At 38.0% G+C, this 17,474-nt stretch overlaps 1 protein-coding gene across 1 annotated transcript; it reads right to left on the bottom strand.

Moving 5' to 3' along the window:
- Positions 1–1,135: 1,135 nt before the first annotated feature.
- RCN2 (reticulocalbin 2) lies at positions 1,136–16,911 on the bottom strand. Its single transcript, XM_007469158.1, has 7 exons — positions 16,676–16,911; positions 16,190–16,295; positions 13,429–13,625; positions 6,284–6,397; positions 2,976–3,072; positions 1,963–2,105; positions 1,136–1,434 (listed from the first exon to the last, which is right to left on the bottom strand). The coding sequence occupies exons 1-7, from the start codon at positions 16,841–16,843 to the stop codon at positions 1,282–1,284; spliced, it is 978 nt and encodes a 325-aa protein (XP_007469220.1). The 5' UTR covers positions 16,844–16,911; the 3' UTR covers positions 1,136–1,281.
- Between the last annotated feature and the right edge of the window lie 563 nt (positions 16,912–17,474).

The following is a 17,474-nucleotide window of genomic DNA, read 5'->3' as shown; positions in this document are numbered from 1 at the left end:
AGTATGATTTTAATTTCAGTATGACTGATCTTGCACTCTACTGCTGATAACTAACCAGCTCTACTGGTGATTTCAACCTGTGTAGTTCTTATGATTATTTCTAGCCCCAAATAGCAAGACCACATTTGCCACAATAGCAACTGAAATGTGTCAGGTGCACATTCAATTATAATATGATTCTTTTATCTAGGAAAAAAAAAAAGGCAAAATAAGAATATGCAGCAAGAGTATAATTTAACAGAGTTTTGAGAACATTCACTCCCCAAATAAAATACAGGAATGGATGAGGTGAAGTAATGTATAATACAACAAAACTTTTGCTAAATTCAAGGTTTACCTGAAAGATTAAAGAAAAACAAACAAACATATAAAAAGATAGGACATTTCATTTTTAATCAATCAAAAAAAAGAAGAGTTCTGGACAATGTCAAATTCCACACACCATAATGCTATAGTTACACATTAAATATAATTACTATCTATACATATGCAAAAATATAAAGTTCTATTTGATACAATAAAACCTTTTATAGAAACCATTTTAAAATTAAGCAGAATTGGGCTTCCCTGGTGGCGCAGTGGTCGAGAGTCCGCCTGCCGATGCAGGGGACGCGGGTTCGTGCCCCAGTCTAGGAAGATCCCACATGCGGCGGAGCGGCTAGGCCCGTGAGCCATGGCCGCTAAGCCTGAGCGTCCGGAGCCTGTGCTCCGCAACGCAAGAGGCCACAACAGTGAGAGGCCCACGTACCGGAAAAAAATAAAAAATAAAAAAAAAAATAAAATTAAGCAGAACTTCTCAACATTAACATGTGAGGCATAAGTCCTTCTAAGTTTCCTTTAAAGGTTTTGAAACAAAAATGCTAAAACTAAATACAATGTCCTTCTGTCAGTTCCCAAATTAAATCTACTTAAAACAAAAATTGATAGCTCAGTCATATACTACTTAAATAATATTGTTCAGCCATCTCTAGAATCCTCCATTTTTTCAAGTATGGAAACAGAACTCAAATATTCCATAATACAGTACTAAACAAATGGAATATTTAGGAAAGACTCTGTTGTCATACGGCACAATATTGTTTCATTTCTTCAATATGTTTTGAAATAAATATCAGGTTTTTGTTTTACGTTTCTTCTAAAAGGCCAAAATTTTAATGTACATTAATCTTGACTGTGGTAAGATGTAAGAATGTAAAATATAACATCAACATTTTATCACAAAAGTAAAGCTGGTAACAAACTATAAAAGGAGCCAGTATTCTACTCAGATATACCCAGGGATTAAAGCTCATCGTGATAGAAATATTCATCATGAAGCTGTCTGCCATAATCTGTGGCTTCGCTGGTAAGAAACAAGTCCTGATTCTCCAGAATCTCTGCTTCAGACAGCTTTCTGTCACTATTCAAATCCACTTCATCAATTAGATGAAGAGCCTTTAAAATAAAACAAAACAAAAAGGTGTCGTGTAATAAGCATTTTCAGCAAGATGTTCACATTTTAATGTGATTTGATTTGTCAAAACCATTCAGGTATGCCAAGTACTCATTATTGTCTAAGTATCTAAAAATATTAACCATTGTGACCAGGCCTGTCTACAGAGTCTCTCATTACCTCCTTCCTTAATTTCTGCTGGGTTCTGCCTCCCCCCAACTCAAATCCAATTCAGGATATCTCAAAGTAAAGCAAAATTAATATAACTCATTTTGAGCCCCTATAGGTAAATACAAATTTTTATTATTCTGTTGTGCTATCAGATTAATACACGATACAATCTTAACTTCTTTGTCTCCTTGAAAATCTAAAACAATCTGAAACAGATCATAGATTTAAATCAATAAATAGCAATGCATTATTCCTAAATAAATAACTCCACTACTTCTTTCTTTGGCTTAAGATTTTGAATTTCCTTTACTACCAGTAGCACCAATTTGGGGATGAGAGAGTAATTCTGTAACACTTACCTCTTCTTGTGCAATGCCCTGATTATTGGGTACTACCCAAGACAACAGCTCTTGGGGATCAAGCCTGCCGTCAGCATCTTTGTCATAATCATTCAGGAATCTATCTTTCTCAACGAGTATCCACTCTGGATCTTCATTTGCTGCTTAATATATTAAAAAAGAACCCCAAGAACATAAACATGCATACGCAAGAATATCACATGTATCCAATAAGAAGTTTGGTATACCCCTAGAATAAAGGAAATGAATTTAAAGCTCACCAAATAAAGGAGGCCCAAAGAAACAGAGGTACTTAACTGAAAAGTACTGAAATAAGTATAAACTCTATAGTAATTTTCAAAAGTGATACTCAGAGTTTTAAAATTATTGCTTATTATCACTAACTAGTAATTTTGGTAACTGCTGCTACTTGTTCGGATACAGTTTTCCCAAGTTTGAGCTAGGTAATGTTTTTACGTACATCATGTGACTAAAGCTTCCTGCGTGCTCTTACAAAGCAATGCCATGTGTAATTTTAAAGTGACATTCACAATGTGATGCTTTTAAGCAACAATTCTGAAAAGACAGCTGCTTTCAGAAGAAGCTGCATTTAAAAACCCCTCAAATTTCAAACACTCAGTAAGCCACCTTCCAGTCTTACTCCAGTATTTATAGGATTCTGTATTTTCTTCTCTTTCAAGATCTACATGCAAGGGTACAGAAGTCTATTTAAAAATATCAACCTTTACTTCCTCACCCATTTGGATTGATGATTACATTGTATTTGTTTGAAAAGGAAGAAAAATGCTTGGATCTAGATGTGGAACTAAAAGTGAGTAAAAACAGCATTCTCAGATAAGCTTTAAGTCCCTTTGTTTCCCTTGTATTTTACTGAACTTGGCAGAACAAGGAGGAATCAGGCCCAGTTCTTCTTCCATTTTCCTCGGTCAAACAGAACTCTCAATGAGCAAGACTGGCTTTCAATTTCTTTCTTCTTCCCCACCGCCCCTTCCACACATCCCCAAGCTACTTACTTGGGTCCCGCCTGTAGTCACCAAGAAATTCTTCCAAAGTAACAAATCCATCACCATTTTTGTCATGTTCTTCTAAAGCCTCTTGAATGACAAATTCCTATTGCATGTCCGTTCACACACACACACACACACACACACACACACACACACACAGAAAAAAAAAATTAGTCACAAAAGTTTCAATCCCACCACCATCTGAATCAATGCCACTACAGAACTTATTTAGGAATAATTATTTTGGTTGTCCATACATACAAGACAATCTTTCTAAACATTGGAATTTAGAAGCAGGAATAAAACCCCCAATATTAAGTAGCTTAAAATTCAACATACTTAAGTTTCCATTATTGAGCACTCCACCTCGGCACTAAACTCACACTCCTATTTTCTGCGCATTACCCTCCTTCTGAAGAATGACGTATCTTACTACTTTTGTGTTCTTTAATTCCACTTTCCCTCAAATCTATTAACAACCCCAAAAGAACCATTGTCTTAGATGTCTTTGAATAGAGCTGCTGTTCTACCCCCAGACCTGAAATGGGACAGTCCCCTATACAACCTCAACTTCCCTGCTTCTTCTTCTACCAATCTAACCTATCCACAGCAGACTGCCCCCAAATCTGTTCCTCACGCTTACCAAGGCTTCTTACCAACCACTCCCCTCTGACCCAGAGATCACACCCTTTCTCGTTATACTTGACCCAAGATGACCCGGTTTAATGGCCAGCTGCTTCAGTACTTCCCTTATTACATTCCTATGTCCCCTTGTGTCCTCTTCTTATTATGCCAATCCCCATTTAGTACATCAGACTCACTTCACTTTCTCCTTTATTCCAGAATCAGAGAAAGATACAAAAATAGAAGCTAGTCCTTGTAAATTAATTTGCCATTTTGGTGGGCTCTCACTGCAGCTTGGAAGTCTATCTCTGCCTCACTTTCCCTAACATACACTCTACAGCTGTTTGTTGAAACCTCCATTTTCCTTGGGCCTCACCCTAACTCTCTCCAATACACTCTTGACAAAGACCCTCCTGTTTTTCTAAACATGGTACAGGTCTTCTGAAATGCTTCCTGGTTTCCCAGCATTGCATCCTCACCTTTAATTACCTCTATATATGCCTTTTCCTCTCATCATTTTACGCCTTTGATCTCAGCAGTTAAAGCTCTCTCCCCCTCTTCTCTAGGGTAAGCCCTCAACTGTCTTCCTAGATCCCATACTACCCCATTTCCTGAGTGCTTTCTTTCACTCTTAACTCCAGCCTCTCCCAAGGCTCCAATCTCTTTTCCACCAGCTCCTTCTTCTATGTCTTTAAAAACATTCAAGTCCCCAATGACTATGCTGCACTCTTTAGCCACCATCCTGGTTTTTCTTTTCCTCTCATAGGTTATACCTGACTGTTCTCGTTTCCTCGTTACCTACTGCCACCCAAATACCTTTCAATCTGGATTCTAGCATCACAACTATAGTGAAATGTATTCTCAAAAGTCTACCATTCTAGTCAAACCCAGGGGCTTTATCTACATCTGTATGAAATAACACTTAAATACAAGTTGTTGGCATTTTTTAAAATCAAATGTTACAGATTTTATATATAGAAACCAGGGGATCTTAACCTGGATATCCAAAGATTGGTTTTAGAGAGAGGATCTGAGAATCTCTTGAAATTATAATCAAACACTTCACGTGTATGAGCATGGACATACATAGGATTTTTCTGGGACACAGTACATAGTTTGTATCATATTTTTTAAAGGAGTCTGTGACCCAGTAAAAGGATCACTGATCAAAATGATTATTCCTCCATTCAAGTAATCCTCTTGGGAAACAATAGACTTATTACAATAATGTTGCCTTGGTTAAAATAATTTTTGGAACTACATGAAGGAAAATATCTTTAAATTCCAAATTTTAATCCAAAGTAGAATCACTTAGTTGATCTTGTACTCCTGCCTTTTCCTATATCAAATATATCCTTAAAGGGAAAAAGGGATATGCAAAAACAAGGTAAACAGGAATTAATGAAGCTGCTCTGAATGAGACACCAATTTATGGTCACACACCTTATATGCTGCCATCAAGGCCAACTCAGCACAAAGAACATACTTCCCCATACTGACACACCCCATTCTTCAATGGGCTTTCATTGTTAAGCAAGCCCCAAACCTCACAGTCATCTCTGACTCTTGCCCCCCTCCCTTCCCGTGCTAAGTCAGTCAACATTCCTGTCTATGCTTTCTTCAAAATGTTGGTCAAGTCTAATTCATTCCATTGCCACCTTGTATTCTGGGGCCATAACATATAATGCCTAAATTATTTCATTGCTTTCATTGGTCATTTCCCTCCTCAGTCTTCAACTTTTCCTTACTCCCCAGGTAATCAAGATCTAACATCCTCTGCCTACCATGCTAGGGCTCAATTTTTGGCCCTAATTGGCCCTAATTAAACAAATTGTGCCACTGTTCTTAAACTAGGTCATGAAAAACGTATCTGCAGCCTGGCTAACAAGGTAGCAGCAACTGACCATGACCCATTAAACAAAAAGCTACATCTCCCCTCCCTGAAATGTCCAGGGAACTAAGCCACAAGGCTGGAGGCTGATGCCAGGCAACAGACCTCAATATAAATGTTTAGCCTATTTTTTAAAAGCCATGTCTTATATTAATCTTTACCCTCCAATACGATAGTTTCTGTTCTCAAGAAGCTTATCAAGTCATAGGAGGGACTTAAGCAGTGTTAAATTAAACCTAGAGTCCAACAAAATTTTGAAGAGCTGGTACTTCTAAGCACTAAAGGGATGAGAGGACTCATTATGCCTAAAGTTGCAAAAACATCATTAGTCATTGGCAGCTGTACCCTACCCCCACACACCCTATGAAAAGGGATCCAAATGTGATACATTTTCCCAGACCAGAAGTTTTCACAAGTGATGCTATAAACTAAATAGGAAGTTCTAGTGTTACCAATACTGAAAAACCAGAGGAAAGTCAGAAAACTACAAAAAGACAAGGAAGGCACTGAAGATAATGTGGTTATGAAACAGAAACTAGCCAGGGAAAGACTGATGCTCATATATGTTACAGAGATTAAAGAAAACTCATTCCGTACCTTCTCCCTCCCAATAAGCATACCCCACCCCACCCCACCAGAAAACCTCCTTCTTCCCACTCCTTATCTCAAGCAGGGAAAACTTTAGATCTTCCAGTCTCCCAAAATTCTGTTTGCCATACAATTCATTTTAATTACTCTGTAAAAGCAAGTTTTAAAGTTCTGGTCATTCAAGAGGCGTCTTGAAATGTTTCTTCCTTACCGACATGTAGTCAACTTCTTCAGGATGCTCAAAAGCAATAAATTCTTCAAGATTCAAACCAGGACCTGAATCCTGGTTAGATTTTTCAAATCTCTTCTTGTCCTTTAAGTGAAGCTTTGAAAATTAAATATTGAACATGTTTAAAGGTCTCATCCATACCATAACATCATTAAAAATACTTTGAAAAATATAACTACGTGAAATCTAAAGTACATTTACACCCATTATCATATTTTATCTTCACATCATCCCTCTGAAGGTAAGTTGGGCAAATAACAAACATTTATTAGAAGCAGTACAGAGACACAGGCTCTAGAGTCAGAGAAACTCAGATCTGAATTCCAGCAATGCCACTCACTAGCTTATTACTTAGGGCAAATTGCTTAACCTCTCTGGTCTCCGCACCTATACAACTGGGATAATCTGACACCAAAAGCAAAAATAAACAAGCAGGACTACATCAAACTAAAAGGCTTCTGCAGAGCAAAAGAAACCATCAATAAAATGAAAGCTACTGAATGGGAGAAAATATTTGCAAATCATATATATGATAAGGGGCTGATATCCAAAATATATAAAAAACTTGTACAACTCAATACAAAGAAAACCAAACAGTCCAACTAAAAAAATGGGCAGACCTGAATAGACACTTTCCAAATACATACAGATGGCCAACAGGTAAATGAAAAGATGCTCAACATCATAAATCATCAGGGAAATGCAAATCAAAACCACAATGAGATATCACACCTGGCTGTTAGAAAAAAGACAAGAAATAACAGGTGTTGGTAAGGATATGGAGAAAAGAGAACTCTTGTGCACTGTTGGTGGGAATGTAAATTGATGCAGTTACTACGGAAACCAGTATAGAGATTACTCAAAAAATTAAAAATAGAACTACCACCTGATCCAGGAATTCCACTTCTGGGTATTCATCCAAAGAAAATGAAAACACTAACTCAAAAAGATATACCAGCCTCTATGTTCACTGCAGCATTATTTAAAATAGCCAATATACAGTATGTCCAATCACGTAAGTTAGTTTACATGACGGGCATACATTGTCACGTGCATGCATCCTCTACAAGTAGTTGTGCTTTTGTGTACTTTATTGTACAATACTGTATACAGTACAGTAGTACAGCATCTTTATTTCAAGCCCAGGATGTCCGGAATCGAGTGTAAAAGCAGTGGTAATGTAGCTGGTACTGCTAAGAAGCACCAAGCGATAACAATAGAAACAAAAGTGAAAATAATTGAGAGAGTGGAACGAGGCGAAAAGATGGAATTGGAGGCCCAGAGCAAGGATGAAGAGAGACAAAAAGAAGAAGTAACTAAAGAACTGAAGAGATTCACGACACAGGAAATGGCAAGGGGATTTTCTTTATTTGAGGAGGCACTGTTGTTACTTTTCGAGGCACAGGACCCAAACGTAGAATGGTACACGAAGGTTGCAGTAGCCGTTCAGAATGCGATCCAGTGCTACCGTGTCATCTCTGACAAGAAAGAAAGAGCTACTACCCAGATATCACTGGATCGTTTTTTCAAGATGGTAGATAGAATTGAATCCAGAAAGCAACCAGAACCTGTGGCATCAGCGTCAGGCGTGAGTGAAACTGCAGCTTGCCCTCCACCTCCTATTGCTGACGATCCTTCAGCTCTACCATCTCCCACCTCCTCTCCCTCCTCCAGTAAGTAACTCTTCTTGCCTGTTCACTTGATGCCAGCCCCTGTATGCCAGCTGTTGTACTGTACTACTGTACTTTTCAAGGTACTGTACTGTAAGATTTAAAATGTTCTCTTGTTTGTGTTTATGTATTATTTGTGTGAAAAGTATTATAAACCTATTACAGTACAGTACTACATAGCCGATTGTGTTAGTTGGGTACCCAGGCTAACTTTGTTGGACTTAACGAACAAAACAAATCGGACTTACGAATGGAACTCATTCGAATGTAGGGGACTTATTATTCACCCATAAAAAAGAATAAAATCTTGCCATTTGAGACAATATGGATGTACCTTGAGGGCCTTATGCTAAGTGAAATAAGTCAGAGAAAGACAAATACTGTATGATCTATTATATGTGGAATCTAAAAACAAACAAACAAAAAATTCCCCCCAAACCAAGCTCAAGATACAGAGAACAGACTGGTGGTTGCCAGAGGTAGGGAGGTGGGGAGGTGACAGAAATGGGTGAACTGTTTTTTGTTTGTTTGTTTGTTTAAATAAATTGAACAATTTATAATAAATAAGAAAAAAATCTCTGTTAAGCAACTGGGATGAGAATTCCTATCAAGCAATTAGAAACCTTAAGTATTAGGTATTAAACAAATACGTATTACTATTATTGATAGAAAAACTGAGATTAAAATGATTTATTGAAAGGGATGTCAGGAAAACAGCTAAAATATGTTGAACTTGGATCCTCCCTGTTCTTTCTACAGTACTACACACTATCTTCTTTAACAATCTCAACAATTTTTTTAATGTCCCCAAAGCAATAAATTTAGACTATGTATTAATACTTGGTATGTCTATTTCTAACTATTTCTGGTCTTCAAAATAACTTTTCAAAAACAGGTTAACAGGTTTCAAAAAATAGTCCTATAATGAGAATACTTTTGATAAATGTACATAATATTTGGAAGTCTACTCTTTGTAGGCTCTTTACAGTGCTAATTCTGTATGTCCAGATAAAACACATCAAAAGCTGAAAAGGGCCTATCTTGAGGTCGAGGTTAAATAATCATACCCTTTTCTACTTTCTCACACCTGTCTTCCTTTTTTTCCCCCAAGTACACTCTGATAGGAAATCAAGAAGTAGCAGCTATTAGGGACGAGGCTGCTTTTAATTTCTCAAAGGTAATTCTGTGATTAAGAGCCTTGGAAGCCAATAGTGGCATATTGCTAATCCTGCATAAATTCTATTTTGAGAATTTCTGGGAAAAACTTTCTATAAACTTATGTGTATTAAACTGCACATTTTTGAAAAAGTACAATTTCAAATATTTTAGAAGCTTTTAGCTTATGTGATTCACTGTTGAAAAGAAATACTCTTTTTGGTTTTTTGGAATACTAGAGGTTAGGTAGCAGTCATTTACTGAAACACTAGTTCTTTTACGATGATTGATTTACAGTGGAGAGGCTCATTTCTTTCCCCAAAGAATTTGTCTTTTAAACATCCAGATTCCACTAGCCAGTTATATCCACCCAATCACGACAGGGGGAAAACACTGTTTCCAAATAGCTGTTTTAACTTAACGTTTCATAATTTTAAATAATTAGACCAAATAATTTACATGTTATGTGCAGGTTTAACATGGGGAAAAGTAGAAAAATAAGAACTTGAGGTACTTTGTTGAGTCAATCAAGTTCTTTTTGAATAAATCACTATTCAAAATACTAAGTGCTTAGATTTCCTTATGAAAGAACCCTTCAATTCAGAGCAAGAGGGAGCGGAATTTGGCCAAATTTGCCTATGGAAAGAAAGGATCTCTTTCAACAGCTAAGATTTCTTAAAAAAAAAAAAAAAAAGATATTTTCCGGTTTACATCTCTCAGTTTTAAAAATAAAATGAAATAATGTGATTTTTAAAAGTTTTAGTCATTTGAGGAACACAATTTAAGAGACTCATATTAAAGAAGTCAATACACCGAAAGACGTTTTTCAAAGTGGCAAATTTCTGAGAGAATAACAAAAGACTATCAGTTTCATAAAACCTCAACACTTTTTTCTTCTGTATAAAGACCTTGTGTTTTAGTCGAGAGTAGGAAGTACTATATACAGTAGTAAAAAGATAGAAACTACCATACTCGTTTATTTTATATTGTAATAGAAATTTGTGAAGAACAAAACTGCCATCTTTTGGTAGACTAAAAATTTTACATGAGGAAATATGCAACCTGTGATACCAGAAAAAAAAGTTTAGGTCTTATTCTGATTAACCACATGCAAGATAATATCTTATATAAATAAATATTGCTTATACATGCACATTCAGCAGCTGGCTTTAGAAGTTAGAGCAATTGAGCTTCTGCCAGGTTGGTCCTCAAACTTTAATTATCCTGCTTAAAAGTGCTGACTATACTTGTTCATCAGATCATAAAGAAATGCTTTTTCAGACATTTCACAGCCTGAGAGGGTCATTATTCCAGGCTATCTCTATTCTCTATATGAAACATCAAAAATAAGATAAAATTCAGGTATCAAGTTGATTTTTGTTTATTATTAGGCTTCCATATAGAAACATTTTATTTTATTTAGATATCCAATTACTTTTTATGATTAGTTTTTGGTATAATGTTTAGTCTGTTACTTCGATTAAGACCGATTCATTCTTCATCCTTGATTTTTTATTTTGAATAATAATGCAGCTGTGTCTGGGTTCATCTTTACACCCCACATCCACTTTTAGTGGGTTATATCTATATATATCAAAATCTAATAAAGTATTATAAATAGAACTTCATGCAGAGACATATTCCTGTGTTGTCAAAGAATAACCATTAGGACTCCCATTGAGAGTTCATTTTAGGGATCCATAAATTCCTTTAGGCTATTAAGGTCCATCTAATTCATTCTTTAAAAGTAGAGTCTTATAATCAACATGTACTGAGTACCTGGGTGGGGAACATAGCATTAGAACCAGAAATCTTTTAAAAGAGAAACTGTTCATAAATACTTTATATTAACAAGTCACGTACCTCTTCAAAGTGAAGATTTTCTCCTCAACATCACGTATTATTTCATCCCACACCCCCCAACCCCCAAAAGAATACAGATTTTAAAAACCACACACGTTTCTTATTTTTAATGGGATGCTAATTGAATCTTTTGAGTGGGGAAAAAAAAAAGGACAGAATCTAATTCTAGTAAGATTTTAAAATACTGTATTTAACTTCTGTATTATTCTCTGGCAGGGAAGTCATAATATCATACCATGGTTTGGTTTTAGAAAAGTCCTGGAATGCGAATGAAGCTTTTAAGATGAGTTAATTCCTATAGTAAAGGAGAATAACTAGTAGACAAATCCCAGATCTCATTATTATCATTTGTTTTCTTTTTAGCACTAAATAGTGAAAAGACTGATTTGCACTTTTCAGTCTGCTGTAAGATGAAGACCCGACCCAAATAAGGAGAAAAAAAGGAGCAAAGACATTTTTCCCCTATATATTAAATCCTAACTAGTCTAAAGCTGATATAGTTAACAAATGCTTAAACAACTTTCAAAAGGTGATTGTATATAAATATTAAAGATAAACATGTGAATCACACATGCTTTCTTCAACAGTATTCTTTCAAATCCACATAGAAGAGTTTACCAGTCCAACTGCTACTCTCAATATTTATTACTGTTTCTCCATACTATTATCATTCCCATTTTTAGATATGAGGAAACTGAGGCATAAGGAGGTCTGACTTAACCTAAAGCTGCACCACTGTTAAGTGGTCAGCCTGAATGTGAAGCCAAGCAGACTGGCTCCAAAGCTGGAGCTCTTAACCTCCACACCAGTGGTATATGCATAGCATATGGATAATCATTAGCAGAGAAACAACCAATTTTGAGTTAGTGATGGCCTACAGAGTTCAAGTGGACAATATGATTCTAAAATAAATAGCATATACACTGATAAAATATGGCCATGGTAAAAACTAAAAGGTAGATACTAATAATGGGATAGGTAAGTTAAGGAATAGAGGAGCCTCAAATGTTTTCCAAGCACCCTTGATTAATATTTTGGGACACAACATTTGCAACAAGGTGTTTGGTTTTATTTTTTCCACATACAAAAAAGTCTTTACGGCTTCCCTGGTGGCGCAGTGGTTGAGAGTCCGCCTGCTGATGCAGGGGACACGGGTTCGTGCCCTGGTCTGGGAAGATCCCACATGCTGCGGAGCAGCTGGGCCCATGGGCCATGGCCGCTGAGCCTGTGCGTCCGGAGCCTATGCTCCGCAACGGGAGAGGCCACAACAGTGAGAGGCCCGCGTACCGCAAAAAAAAAAAAAAAAAAAAAGGTCTTTAAAATTACCTCTGAAATACAACAGTATTTGAAATAGTAATTTCTCAAGCTTATAGTAATTTGTCTTAAAAAGTTCCTACTAATTACTAAGTAAAAAGTCTTTAAAAGTTCCTACTGATTCCTAAATATTGTCTTCTTCAACTCTGCTTAAGAAATATATTTCAACAAATTAAACAATGAGACACAACAGAACTCACAGTGATACTGAATCTTCAAAAATAAGTTATTTTAAATGGTGCAGCCACTATAGAAGACAGTATTGTAGTTCCTCAGAAAATTAAAAACAGAATTACCATATGATCTAGCAATTCCACTTCTGGATATATACCCAAAAGAATTAAAGGCAGGGTCACAAAGACATTTGTACACCCACGTTCACAGCAACATTACTCACAATAGCCAAAAAGCTGAAGCAACTCAACTGTCCATTGATTGATGAATGGATAAACAAAATGTGATATATACATATAATGGAATATTATTGTCCTTAAAAGGAAATTCCGACACATACTACAACATGGACGAACCTTGAGAACGTTAAGTTAAATAAGCTAGTCACACACACACAAAAATGTTATGATTCCACTTATACAAGGTACCCTGAATAGTTCAATTCAGAGACAGAAAGTCGAGTGGTGGTTGCCTAACGATGTGAATGTACTAAACAATATTGAACTGCACACTTAAAAGTCGTTAAAATGTAAATTTTGTTATGTGTACCTTACCACAATTTTTAAAAATTTTAGAGTTATTTTATATAAAACTATGTGCTTAAAAATGGGAATAGGCCTCTACAGTCTTCTTAATATAATAATAAAACCAACTGTTCAATAACAAAAAAAAAATATTGAGATACATATTCAAAATACACTAAAAAAGCAACCCTGGAAATGAGGACAAATGATGCAGCTGAGAAATACAGATGCAAGGATAACTGAAGTATTCCAGAATAAGGGTCCTAATTCTGGCTAGAAAGGAAACCATCAAAATGACCACTGAAGTGAGACAGGTGATTGCCTAGAGAACAAAGCAATCAATCTATGACCTCAGGCCTCTTGTGCTCACTCATGCAGGAAGGTAAAGTGAACTGATATGATCAAAAGCTTGTGCACTCGTACTCACCTGCCTAAAAGACTCCTCTTCTGTATCATCCAGAGCAGTGTTCTCATCAAAGTCGATTACGCGATCATACATCTGAATATTGTATTCATCCCACGACACACTACCATCACTGTTTTTATCATATTCAACAAACTGTTGTTTCGCTTCTTGCATAGCATAATGTTTAAAAGACATTTGAATCCATGAACTGAGTTCACCTATGAGAATTTCCCAGAACACAATAAATGTGATAGCAATTCTGATACTTGAAAGGAGTGAGAATTTCTAAACATTCTTTAAAAGAAGAAAAAAATCTTTAATGTATATAAATAGTGAGTGAGAACTGGCCTAGTTGTATTCATAGAAATAGGAGTAGGAGGTGGGGAGAGCTGTTTGGAGTCTTAAGAATGTTATAATATATGATCTACACAGAATGTAAGCTCTTTGAGTACAGAGACTTTTGGTATGTTTTGTCCATTGAGGTACTCCAAATGCCTAGAAAGCACCTGGCTCAACAAGTATTTATTAAATAAACTACCAATTGGCCAAAATAGCACTTGACTTTTAAAACATATTACCCCCAAAATTGCAGATAACTTTTGCTAATTATCACAGATATCTCAGGAAGCACAAATATTTGAATAACTACCCATTTCTTTTAATATGTATTGGAAAAAATAGTGTTCTTCATTTATGAAATATCAAGTTTTCCTTTAAAATACATTTTACATTAAGTTGAATCAAGACTATATTAAGGAAATAACAGATAAGTAAATAGGGCCTAAATTGTGAAAAATGTACTCAAGTGACTGAAGTTTGAGAAATATTGTTACAGTACATTCCCTTTAACTATGTCATAAAGCATCTGGAGGAAATTTTTTAAAGTTATGGGTAGCAATTATGATTTATGCCCTTCTTGTAATAGCTGTCTGTCTTAACTGGGTACCTGTAGACATAGGGGAAAAATTTCTAAATTGCGAATGTCCACTTTCAGATCAACTTTTAAAAATCTATCATAGAAATATTTACTATACTGCATTATAGAAAAAATGGGGGGGAAGAAAAACATGAATATTTGCAAGGAAGCAAGAGTACCCATTTGGTTTAAAGATAATACACCATCTGGTTTAAAGAGTGGTACTCCTCTATTGGTTTGGGGGAGGTCAGGTGAATAGAAAAGTAAAGACACTTTGTCTCTCCTGAAACTCTAAATCAGGGCAGAATAATTATGGCAACCATGTATTGAACAATTATTATATATCAGGTCCTCTATATACTTTGTCTCTAATCTTCAAAACAAGGCAATTATAATAATTGTTTTACAGTTCAGGAAATTGAGGTTTGGAATTGAGGACTCACAGCTAGTAAGTAGCAGAGTCCAGATTCAAACCCATGTTTGGCTTCAAAGCCCAAACTGAACTTAGCTGTCTCTCAAGAACCTGAGTCCAGGCCTGGCCCTTAAAGTGCAAATAAGCAAAATTCCCTGAACAGTCCTCAAGTAGAATGATCATCATGGCTTAACAGAATACAGAACAAAACAGAGGTCAGAAACAGGGGTTCATACTTCAGCTCTGCCGTAAGGAATAAGTTTACCCTCTCTAGGTTTTGTTTTCTCATCTATAAAATGAAGATTTGGACTAAGTTCCTTTTAATTTTGACTTTTTAAAAAGCTTACTATTAAATATTTGAACACATGTAGGCCCTTACAGATAAATAGCACCAAGTCTTCCAAATCAACTTGTTTTATGTGCTCTCTAGTGTAACCAAAGATGGACCTATTCTTATTGGATAATTAGTCGAAAGGTTCCGTTGTTTAAGTACAAGGAACAAAACCTTAATATTCCTGAGGGCACCAATGTGAATACTTCATTGACAACACATCTTGAATTTACTAATCAGCTTATAATTCTCCCTCCAGCAACTTCATTCTTCAGATGCTGAACAGCATTTAAATAAGAGTTATAAGAAAACAGCTACTGAATTTTTGTTGAGGATCAACTTGGAAAGTTGATCGGGTTCATCACATGAATTAAGCAATGAGGTGAGGCAGATGCACAGCAATTTATTTGGAATATTCTTTTAAGAATCTGTGCATTTCATTTCTGACTCTAGAATCTACCTAAGAGCACTCACTTTGTTTTTATTTTTTGTTTCTTTGTTTTTTTAAGTGAAGGATATTAAAGACTGAATTAAGTGCAGGAGATATGGGTTCTAATCCTGGCTTTGCCACTCATTGGAACAAGGCACTTATGCCTCTGGGCTTCCTCCTTACAAAAAGAGGTGGACATAATGATTCTAAGGCCTCTACCAGTTAAAATAATTTGTGATAAACATAATTCACATGCAACAGGTCCTTTTCTACTTGCTTATAAAAAGAAGCAAGTTGTTAAGATTCTAATGAAGCATATATCAAAAGAGCAATAAACCACTTAATGCCTTAAGAAGGTTTTTAGCATGTTTCTCTAAAGTGAATCATGTTGATATTGATAAAAAGTCATGTGAGGAGCAGGGCGTTTGCTCTAGGTATGACTTGCACATACCATGTAGGGTCAGTGATGTTTATATATTACTGGAGAAAGCACTGAGTGTTAGTTGGTATCCTATGTCTAAAGATTTCCAGGTATAAAACCTACTCACCATGTCCTTTTTTCCCTCTCACACAGTACCTGTAATTGATTGGAACACTAGCAATCTACACTCAACTGACACCCTGCTTAAATGTTTGTATTTCTGTCTCCTACAAAGGGATGTCTCCATTGTTAGTTGTGTAGGACGTCCTTACTTTCGGTGAGAAAGCCATCTGAGTCCAAGTCAATTTTCTTTATGATTGACTTCAGTCTTTTGTGTTGCTCTTCGGGGGCGAGTTTAACATATTCATCGACTTCTTCCTTCGGGGGGTAAGCGATATACAGGGGGTGGTCAAGCATTACTATCAGGAGGGCAAAATGGTGGAGAAAAATAGAGCTACCCTTGCCGAGGGCTTTTGGGGTGACCCACACCTGCTCTCCAAGGCCCCTGCCCCCTACACACCCTCAGTGATCCTGCCTCTTGTAGGGAGGGTAGAAGGGATCCGGCTCCTCGGCCGCGCTATTTTCTCAGCCTTACAGCCCCCGGGGTCCACGGGAGAGTGAGCTGCGCCCCGCCCGGCCCCCTTTGTCAGGCTGCCCCGGCCAGGCCTCGCCCGGCCGCCCCCTTTGTCCCGGGACAAAGCCCGCGGCAGCCGCGCTGCGAGGCCCGGCCCTCCCAGCCCCCGGCCTGGCCGCCTCACCTGGCCGCCCAGCAGCGCCTCGCGGTCGTAGTCGGCGCGGTGCTCTCCCTGTGGGTAGTGCAACTCCTCGGCCTCCCCGGCGCCGGCTGCCGCGGCGCACAGCAGAAGCAGCCCCAGCGTGGCGGGCCTCGGGCCCAGCCGCATCGCGCCGGCCAGCCGCGGACACATAGAGAGGTGAGGAGGGAGGCGGGAGGGGGCCCAGGCCAGCGGCGGGGCTCAGCGGGCGGCCGCAGAGAGGAGGCGCTCGGTACGTGGGGAGGGTGGAACCGAACGCGGACAGGGACGTGGCCTCCTTTCCTCGTGTGATCACTGGCTGAAGCCCGAGCAACAACTGCGTTGATGCAGCAGGCAAGGCCGAGGCTTATATAGCCCCGGCGGAGGGGCGGGGCGCCAGGCCGCGCCGATGATTGGACCGCACGGCGTTGGGGCCAGGCCGCGGCGATGTGGCGGTCTGCTGCGGGCCCAGAGGCTACAGGAGGCTGGCGGTCGGGGCCGGGAGGGGAGACCCCCGGAGGAGCCTTTCCTTGCGCCAAGACGCCCTCTAAAAGACGCGCCACGACGCCCTCTAAAAGACACGCCCCCACCCCACCCCCGCCCTGTCTCCTTCCGTGAGCCTCGTTCCTACCAGAAGCCCCCTGTCCACTCCGTGTGTCCGACCCGGTTTCCATCAATAAGAAAGGCTGGAGGTTTGGGTGAAAATAATACATACAGTACCTAGGAAAATCTTTGTTTTTGCCAGTCTTTAATGTATCACTACTTATTTATTTGACCAGAGAAGGACGAACGAACCCAAGTACTT

Source organism: Lipotes vexillifer, unplaced genomic scaffold, assembly GCF_000442215.2.
Source record: "Lipotes vexillifer unplaced genomic scaffold, Lipotes_vexillifer_v1.1 scaffold103, whole genome shotgun sequence".
Lineage (NCBI taxonomy): Eukaryota > Metazoa > Chordata > Mammalia > Artiodactyla > Lipotidae > Lipotes > Lipotes vexillifer.
Note: the sequence above shows the minus strand (reverse complement) of the source record. Positions and strands in the feature narration are given on the sequence as shown.